The sequence below is a fragment of the Carassius auratus genome, chromosome 49 (assembly GCF_003368295.1).
Source record: "Carassius auratus strain Wakin chromosome 49, ASM336829v1, whole genome shotgun sequence".
Taxonomy (NCBI): domain Eukaryota; kingdom Metazoa; phylum Chordata; class Actinopteri; order Cypriniformes; family Cyprinidae; genus Carassius; species Carassius auratus.
Window position 1 is genome coordinate 3,336,222 of NC_039291.1, and position 10,892 is coordinate 3,347,113.

Below are 10,892 nucleotides of genomic sequence, written 5' to 3' on the forward strand. Positions count from 1 at the left end.
CTGAATGTAGTGGTCCTTTAAATTAATTTCAAGCTTGTGTGCTTTAAATTACTACTTTATTTACAGGTGTAAATAGTTGTATGCGCACCTGTTTATTTAGAGCAGATTGTGTATTCTGATGTAATTGTTTTGCACACCTGCTTGCTTGATTATGTTGAGGTGCTTTTGTGCACACCTATATAACTCCTGTAAGAGAAAGAATATATATATATATATATATATATATATATATATATATATATATATATATATATATATATATATATATATATATATATATATATATGAGATACCCCTCTGGCTGCTGAAGGAGGTTCACCTCAAGACCGTCAATAAACATGGAGGAGGATTATACATAACAATTGTCATTTTTTCTATTTTACTTTTTAAACTGAATTCGTGAAGGATCAACAAGTAACATTTTAACCTGTCTGCCCTTAACATATGATTTCAAGCTTTTGTAAATCCTTCAATTGCCTATTGATATGTAATATAGATTATATAGATTTGTATACATTGTTTTTATTTTATTTATCAATTGAGAATTCTAGAATAAATTTAAAAACGGATTTATTGCTAATAATAATTCAAACTCATTTCTCCATGAATACAGATGAAGGTCAGATCAGGCCACTAGATGGTGGTAAAGTCTTAGATCTGATGAGGAAGGAGCTGTGCATTCATATTCAGAAATGATGCTCAGCTAGATGCTTAATGTTAAAAAAAAATAACATGACTACATGGTGTGCAATGCAGGGTTCTTGCTGGACCTTTCGCTACTATGATTTTAGGAGATTTGGGAGCTGAGGTGATTAAAGTTGAGTGACCAGGTAAGGTTCATGTGAATGGAGTGGTACGTAAGTGTTTTGAAGACATCTTATGACATATATTGCATGACTTTTTGTTTTAAGATGTTGGCGTAATTTCAAGGATTAGATTCGTCCCAAAAAGCAAATGCTGTTTTTACCTCACCAAAGGATTTTCTTCTTTGCCACTGTTTAATGTACAGACGGTGAATTAGGACTGGGGCTTTTAAGCTCTACAGTAATAGAAATACCCATTCATTAAGTTTTCTTGCACATCTATTAAACTCGTATTTGACCAAGCATGCCTCCAGAGCAAATATTGTGAGGTAGTTAATGCTGCTTCCATGTTTGTGGGTGAAGAGAGCGCTTCTTTTCTGAGTGTGAGCAGGAACAAAAATATATACTCCATTGTGTTTGTTTTCTTCTTATTTGAGCAATTTTAGCATCTTTTAAAATGCGTGAGGTCATATATAATTGGGATTTCTTTCTTGCAGAGCATTGCTGTTAATCTTAAAGATCCTAAAGGCGCCAAACTTGTAACTGAGGTAAATCTTCAACACTCAGTGCATATATTATTTGGTGCATTACATAACATTTGTTGTTTGATATGTGCATCTTCTCTGTTGCACTGCTTTGTCTCTTCTGTCAGCTTGCCAAAATCTGTGATGTTCTGGTGGAGAACTGCTGGACCAGGAAGCTGAACGTGATGAGACTTGGGTACGAGGAGTTGAGTAAAATGGCCCCTCAGCTCATCTATTGCTCTGTAACAGGTGAACACATACTGTATTCACAACATGCAAATACTTCCCAATATAAGCTATTTCCATCATTTCCGCAGTATTGTGACAAAACTGCTTGTTTTTATTATTTATTTATTTTTATTAGAAATTGGGCACATTAAATTAAATTAAAAGTTGTAAATTACAATTGTAAAAACTATTTATTGCTTGTGTACCCACCAGAAAAAAAAAAAAAAACATTTTGCACAATGTGTGACTTTTAGTTATAAATAAGCCCGAAATACACTTTGACATTTTTATTTTAAAATGTGTATGCTTTTCCATTGCCAGCTGCTCATTAAAACACATTGCAACATATTTACAACATATCACAATATAAACACCACAATGCAAGCATTGCCTATGATCTACTGTTAATTATTATGACTTATTATGATCTTTTGGCATGGATGCATGTTATTTATTGATTGTAAACTGCTCTGAAAGCACAAGCTTTCTGAATTTGGACATGTAGTTCTGACATATATTTAATCTAATCAAAGCATTCCTGTGCTCCATCCCCAAATTTTAGACCTCTTAAAAAAAAAACATTTATATATATATATATATATATATATATATATATATATATATATATATATATATATATATATATATATATATATATAATCACAATATTTTAATCATTTCAGATATTTAAGACTTTTTACAACCCTTAATTTCATACAATTTCACGTTTTATAAAGACCCACACTGATTTAAAAAAAAAAAAAAAATTATTTGCATCAAGCTCCTAAATAGATTTTACAGTTGAAATAAATCTACTTGTTTTGAATTTAAATTATTTTAACATTAACAATATATTTCTTGTCATCTTAAGGCCCCCTAGTGGACCCCGGCTCCCCATTTAAGAACTACTGCTTGTTAAAGAGATGTGCCATTGCACATTTTTGCAGTGTTTTCTCTTTTATAATGTATTTAAGATACTCGTCTCCAGTTAAATACGTAAAAACCCAGGTTTTCTGTACTGTAGACACTCCTATGGTATTCTAAATCTGGCCTGCTTTTGACTCATAAACCCTTATGTTTTCAGTTGTAGGGCCCTTGTGAAAAGGCTAATTTACTTTACTGTCTGATTCTTTTTTAATCACACTCATAAAGGAAGCCACGCTTTACTTGAAAATTATTCTGTAGCCACGCTAATCTGAAGCGGATGGGCACTGTCACCACGCTGGCTGCTTTGCTGATTGGTTTCACGTGTCAGGCACCCATACATCCTGCAGTCAAGTCACACTTGATAAGGAAAGCAGTATTACATCTCTCTGTGTAAAAAGTCACCAGTTTGTTCAAACTACCATGCATTTCGTTTTTTCGGTTATATAGGTTTAAAATATTTTACTACAGATTTGCATCTGGATTTAATACGGTTAAAGAACTACTGAGAAATATCTGTTTTTATTTACATGAAAACATGAAGTCGTATAGCTAAATTACAACATCTATCAGCACGCGAAGATTCAAGCCACTCAAGTGAGTTCAGCAAACGAAACTCTCATGTTGGTCGTGATCATACTGTACATTTCATGCAAGTAGCTACATCATGTCAACACTGCAATGGCAGCTCTTGCGGTTAGCAATGAATTGCACTCAAAGACTGCGTTATTTTTCTGCTGTTCTCTGTAAGATCACAAATCACAGCCAAATTCCCATGTCTCGCGCTGCTTATGAAGACCTGGAGGCGTAACCCACAAGACCTCATTAAACTGTGGATGCTGGACAGTTAAACTAGAATGATTTACTGTGCTCATCCTGTGTCGTTTAATTTTCCGCTTCTGAAAAGATTTTGCACTTTCTTTTTTTGAATGTAAATTAAGTCTGCAATGCTTCGATTCAACAAGTGCTATTTGATTTATTACTTGACAGGGATTTTCTTTAGTCGATTCTCATCATTCTTCCTGGTCTTCTGTGGTTTTGCTGCCCACTACCTTATCAGTATTTTAATATTATTATAATTGTTTTGAATAAAAGGTGACTTTATATATTCAGTCTCCAGAGAATTCCCAGAACCACAGCTTCCGACTCAGACATATCGGATCAAATTAAAGCTGCATCGTTGAACCAAAGTGATCATTTCCCTCTCAATTAGATTAGCCCAAAATGTAATTTGTTCTGTGTTGACTGTAATAGATATGCTAGATAGGAATTTATTTTTAGGTTTTCTGTGGTATCTAGAGAATGTTTATTAAATTGAAGCCGTGTCTGCTTGACAGAACATTGAAAAAGTTATTAGATATTAGAAACTCTAATCTAACAAAAAAAGAACGCATGATGAGTAACTATTTTGAAACACAGTAAACATCTTAAATCGTGACCAGCTCACAGGTGTGGTCTGCAAAGTTTCCTCGACTGTAACAATTCAAATCATATAACAGACTGGTCATTTTGACGTAATTTGTCTACAATAAAAGTGATTTATATAAAGTGTAATATTTGGCCGTTGCACTCTACACATTTATAAAAAAAAAAAATAAAAAAAAAAAACAACAACAAAAATATACACATAATTGACACACAGGAAATAACATAATTTAAGAAAATTATTATTCCACACACACACACACACACACTTATATATATGTGCAGTATAAGTGCAGTCAAAAACATCCAAAATCAAAGTTTTTCTTAACATAATATATGTGTGTTTAATGTATGTGTATTTGTTATACAAATACAAACACATGTATGTATATATTTGAGAAAAATATTGTTGTTTGTATGTTCAATATATTTATATATAATATAAAATGTCAGAATATGAATACATGTAAATACATGTAAATATTTTCCAAATTTTGACTGTATGCGTGTGTTTTTATATAAACATAATAAATATACACAGTAAACAAACATATTATGTAAACAAAAACTTTTATTTTGTATGCGATTTATCATTTTACAGCACCAATATATATATATATATATATATATATATATATATATATATATATATATTATAGAGCTTTTATAGAATAATTACTACATTTTCGATTCAGTCCATGTTCATTTTTACTAAGAAAAAGGCACTGTCACTTGAACTCAGCACATGCAGCACTGTAAAAATAGACTACTGCATATGCAATGCTCCTGGTTTACAGTACATTGTGTGAATGCGCTAACACGTTAACATAGGCTAGAAAAATATATACACTTCATGCGCACTGCAAATGGGCCTTCGATTGGGAATATTGCAACCAGCGCTAGAGGTCTGCTGTGGCTCTCTTGTTGAAGTCTTTCAACCTTTGCTTTAAGCAAATATCATTACCAGTCTCCTACCCTGCCTTATGAACTGTGATTAACTGGACACCCCAATCAGGAAAAAAGGAAGCATTCATTTATGGGTGGTTTGCATCTCACATGCTGTAGCAGTTCTGCAGTCATGTTTAATTTATTTGTAATGGGCCTTGCAGTGGCATGCGGTCAGTAGATTTATTGACATCCTTTGGTTTATTGCTTCAGTCCCGAGGGAGCAAAATGTTAGTCCAGTAGCAATTTGGTAGGGACCAATTTCTGTGATTTTGGCTCAATTTCGTGAGGAAACGGCACTGTGTAACCTATATACAATGATTGCATATGCAAATCCTCATGGAGGCTTAAAACCATGACTTGGCAGCGTCTTTGATACAAGACATCATTTGCCTTTTGTTCCAAAAAAAAGAGGTCCCACACATGGGAGATTAATCAGATGTTGATTATCAGGAACCATGGAATTTGCCATAACTGGCATAACCATGACCAAATTTGGTCCACAAGCATCAAATATTTGTCTGTTTCTTACTGCGAAATGTTTTTCTTCTTCTTGGAGGGTTAAAGTGCTTATTGTATGCTTCAAATACTCTTCCTTTTGTCAAAAATATTACCATTTGTGGTTTTGTCTAGTACACACTTTGTATTATTATTATCCGTTAAACTAATCTAAAGTTTGTTTAGTCATTGCATTTTTTTCTTTGACTCCTTGTTTTATGCCAAATCAGCCATTCATTCACTAGCTCTTGCACTATTTAAGCAAAACCAGTCATTCTGTTGAGACATGATGTCTATAAGAGGATCGTATATACACACAATGGTAAACACATTGCTTGACATGCCAGCAAAATAAAACCCCTGCAATACCCTTCAGATTTCTTCTGTTTTCCATGTTTCTACTATAAAAAGGTGGTTTTATTTCCACACTGTTTTTATCAGGAGTACATCATGTCTGTTACAGTCCATGCAGATATGAGATGGGTGTTTTCGGGCGAGACACACACTGTCTAGTCTGGTTAACGTGGAGTAATCAGGCTTGGTTATACACTGATGAGTACAGAGAAGGAGAACCACAGACTCCTGTTCCTCCTCTGGAGACGGTTGAGGTCTCTGTGGCGCTCGGCGTCCACAGAAGCGACAAAGCTCCCTGTTTCTTTTTATTGTTGAGGTTTCATTTCTTTACAGCAAATTAAGTGGCGTCTGAGAACGCGAGTTATTTTCAGCATATGTCCTTCATTATCGGCCCCCACACCCAAATGTGCCGAGGTTTGGCATCGAATGCTTTTCACATTGTGTCAAAGCTGGCAGTGGAGAAACCTGATGGATGAATACAGCATTAATATTAGATATTAGTTCATGTTGCTGATGATATAGATTCTCTTAGAAACCAGTTCTCGGAAAGTGGTTTAGCTCTTAAAGTTTACTATATGAAGATTATTTATTTATTTATTTTTATTATTTTATTTGTATTCATAATTTATTGGTAAAATGATGATACATGGTTAAAGGAATAGTACAGACCAAAAGTTTGGACACTCCTTCTCATTCAAACGGTTTTCTTTTTTTCATGACTATGAAAATTGTAGATTCACACGTAAGGCATTAGAACTATGAATTAACACATGTGGAATTATAAATGGAATTATATACATAACAAAAAAGTGTGAAACAACTGAAAATATTTTGCTTTGATTACTGCTTTGCACACTCTTGGCATTCTCTTGATGAGCTTCAAGAGGTAGTCACCTGAAATGGTCTTCAACAGTCTTGAAGGAGTTCCCCGAGAGATGCTTAGCACTTGTTGATCCTTTTGCCTTCTGTCTGCGGTCCAGCTCACCCCTAAACCATCTCGATTGGGTTCAGGTCCGGTGAATTTGTTTTTGCAGGTAAAAACCTATAGATTAACCATACTAATAATAAAAAAAAAATAATTCTCAGAAATCTCTGTGGGACACATCACATACCGTATGCTTATAAGTTGTATAAATATTTTAGTTTTTTCTTCAATTTTGGTATTAGATAGCATATTACATTAGGGTGTTTTGTGTGGTGTTTTTTTGCTCCCTGTAATGTTATGGTGTTTATCAATACATTTTAAGACGAAAAGCTGTTTTTTGTTCAGGTAGATTGGTATATTAACATTGAAATATACTGTTATAAACATAAAGGCATCTGATAATACATGATAATATAATACAAAATGTGTGTGTGTGTGTGTCTGTGTGTGTATATATATATATATATATATATATATATATATATATATATATATATATATATATATATATATATATATATATATAATACTTAAATCTGAGAATGAGCAGTAATAATAGTGATAGTTGTCTTAGCAAACACAAGTAATTAAAGCAAAGAGAGAGGGAAAAATGTTATGAAGTGATGCTGCTTTGTGAAATATACTTGCACAAACTCTGGTTAGTAGACTGCTGTTTTCATACTAGGGCATGACAGATTTAGCTTTAGCCGCCCATACCTCTGCCAAGGAAATAAACACATCCATAGATGTTTACCTCCACTGAGTCAAAGTCTTAGAACCACGATGGAGTTCCTAGAATCAAATTAATCTGATGATAATAGAGATGGAATCGGGTCTTTGCCCACATTGACTCTGGACGTGTGTGCTCAGCTGTGGGGATTTCTGAGAGCCGCACACAGGCCCAAATCAAGCCATACTGGCAAAGCAGAATATGCTGGAGATTGTAGCTCTGACATGCTCATGTTACACCAAACTGTGAGCTGTAAGCACATTTTCATCTGATAATCATCCTCACACACATAATCAGTAACCACGTCTGTTAATTTGTTCAGGATACGGACAGACAAGCCTGGATATGACTCCATTGCGTCTGCGGTGTCTGGTTTGGTGCACATCACTGGTCCTGAGGTGAGGAAGATGATCTGATGAGCTAAATGTGAAGTGTGTCATTTCTAGCATCAACAAATGGTCAAGTATTGGCAGAACAAACAGATAACCATCCCAAACCCACACCAGGATTACACACTTCATCTTAAATACTACACCCCATTTAAGGTTCTTTACCTCTTGTTTATTTAACAGCTTCTGTTATTTATTATTATTTTTTAATAATTTTCTTTAGGATGGAGACCCAGTCAGACCAGGTCTTGCAATGACAGATCAAGCCACTGGTTTATTCACTGATTTACTTCATTTGTACAGATTTGGAGAATTTTTACATTCGATCACTTGCTCAGCAGTGGATCCTCTGCAGTGAATGGGTGCCGTCAGAATGAGAGTCCAAACAGCTGATAAAAACATCACAATAATCCACAAGTAATCCACACCGCTCCAGTCCATCGGTTAATGTCTTGTGAAGCAAAAAGCTGCATTTTTGTAATAAACTTTAAACCATTGCTTCCGACTAATAACACTATGTTTGGACACTCATTCTGACGGCACCCATTCACTGCAGAGCATCCTTTAGTGAGCAAGTGATGTAATGCTGCATTTCTCCAAACCTGTTCCCAGTGTGAAAATAGTATTATTGCATTGATATAGTTTGTATTTTAATGAAATAATAAACAAAACAATCAGTGTGGTAATACTATTGAAAATATAAATTGAGTATAAAATAAAAATAAAAATACAGATTTTTATAGTACACTTTAAAATACAATGCTAATATTACCTTTTTTTGTGAATTTGTATCATTTTCAAACCTAAAATAAGTAAGCTCTTATTTTGGTGGGTTGATGAAAATGAAGTATATGTGCTGCTGTGTTTATCGCTGCCGAGTGAAGCACGCCGTTGAATGAAATGTCAGTTTTGCATTTTGCTCTGAAACCAGCAGCGCGAAGCATTGAATTATGATTTCAAATGGAGTGGAAATCTTAGTATTACAGTTAGTAGATCTAAAACAGTGTTTGTGCTTTTGATGTATTCAGTACTTCGTAGAATATCTCCATGATGACATATTCAGCTCTTAGAAGAATCCCTTTTTCAGATTTCAAGACTGTTGTCTCTTGCTTAAAACATGGAACAAGCTTTTTAAATCGAACCTGACGACTCTGTTTCATTTCTTTGGCTTGAAAGTATGCAGTTCGCTGGAAGTGGGTTTAATCTGACCCATTCCAGACTCTAGAGAAAACATGAACGTTTTACTTTACAGTATAAATAAATCAGCTCTCCATAACTGTATAAGCATATAAATCAATTTTCCCTAGCTACTAGACTTCAGCATGCACTATTTAATTTACCATAATGGCTTGATAGTTTTGACTTTATGGTTTTTCTCTTACTTTGAATGAAATGAATATATATATATATATATATATATATATATATATATATATATATATATATATATATGTGTGTGTGTGTGTGTGTGTGTGTGTGTGTGTGTGTGTTAATGTTCCTATGCCTTAAATGTTCACCTTGAGTGTTGTTTTACTGTAAATTATGCCATTTTATGGCTTTTAAGTAGAGTTCAAGTGAAGTTTCTAATTTAAGTGGTCACTGTAATCTTGAACATTAAGTCACATGTACTTTTTGGATAACTTTTCTTTCTTTATATAAGTGGTGACTCAACTCAATCTGTTCCTGTCGTAAGTAATGATGTGGTTGGCATGCTAAGGGGTAAATGCTAATTTACATGTATTATGTATTGTAAGTAAAAGTAGGTTTTCCTGTCATGCCACTGTGTATTTCATGAACAAATCAGCTTTTGAGACTTTGAATACCTGTCCTTGTGGAGAAAATAGCACACCATTTACAAATATGATTTTGAATAATTTGCGCCTGCAATTTTCCTTTGCTTTTCGAATGAGCGAGGGACTTCAACAAATGTCACAGCACTCGTACCGCGTCTCACCTGCAGACTGCCTGGAAATGCGAACTTACAGAGGATCTAAATAGCAGCTCTGGCTCGCTCAGAAGACGTCAATGTTGTAAGAAGCCATTTGAGACGCTGAGCGTGTAGCATCAATGGAGTTCGAGACGCTAAGTGTACTTGTTCATGAGTGTGTGTTGCTGTCTGTTGACTGTGATGCTAAACAGGCTTCACTGTGTGCCAGGAGAAATCTGACGGATGATATTTGGTTCACTTGGTGAATGTTCTATATTCCCTTATTGTTTCGCAATTGCCAGTGTGTTTACTGAAAACTTAAAAACTGGATCGGAGACGTACAGTATAGCATCTTTTTTTCAAATGTCTTTTGCATCTGCCGTATCGCTTAATATGATTTTTTATTGAGTTTTTCACCATAGTAACTACTTGAAACCTCAGATAACCTTTTAAGCTACAGCTGTTTTCTGAGCTGAAATTCTAGATTGACTAAAGACTTGATAGATAAATATTTGCATGCAACAAACATGTTTTTCAGTTTATGCTGAATGACTGTGTTTCCTCCACTCAGCTTCTCATTGTGTTCTGACACACAATAAAGGAGGAAACACATAATAAACTGTTGAAGATCATGGAATCAGAAATGCATGATAAGAGTCCAAAATTCACAAAGCAGATTTGGTCCGCATCCTCCACTGTTTATTTGATCTGAACCACTTGGAGTTTTGCAGAAATTTGACCTTTGAAAATCAGTGTTGGATCACTGACAATGCAGAAACTATTATTTTGCACATTATTTGAGATACAGCTGAGGAGTTTTAAGGCAAATGAGTAAATGTTCATGAATTTTAGACCCGATCTTAATATGCTCAAATAAGATTGTAATGAAACAAAATGCGTCACAGTCTATCCGGTATCATTCTTCATAAATGTTCTTGCTCGGCTGATGCCCGGATGTATGTCGGAAATGTGCTGTCTTTGCTCATGCTGAGCTCTAATTGCCATGTGACTAATCACTCTCGAAATGCAGGAAATAGCTAGAGCTTGACTATCTGAGCCATGACGTCAAAGGCATAGTTCACCCTAAAATTAAAATTCTCTTACTATTTACTAGCCCTCAAGTTGTTTCAAACCTGCATGAACTTCTGTCTTCTTTTGAGCACAGAATGTTGGTAACCACCAAATTGACTTCCATAGTATGGAAAAAAGTAAATGACTAC

The 10,892-nt window shown here is 34.5% G+C and overlaps 1 protein-coding gene across 1 annotated transcript; it reads left to right on the forward strand.

Annotated features, from left to right (window-relative positions):
• The first annotated feature begins 1,150 nt into the window (after positions 1-1,150).
• LOC113065898 (succinate--hydroxymethylglutarate CoA-transferase-like) lies at positions 1,151-8,783 on the forward strand. Its single transcript, XM_026237449.1, has 7 exons — positions 1,151-1,216; positions 1,301-1,351; positions 1,456-1,569; positions 3,231-3,261; positions 7,690-7,754; positions 7,969-8,042; positions 8,774-8,783. Exons 1-7 carry the CDS (start codon positions 1,151-1,153, stop codon positions 8,781-8,783), a joined length of 411 nt encoding a protein of 136 aa, XP_026093234.1.
• The last annotated feature ends 2,109 nt before the right edge of the window (positions 8,784-10,892 follow it).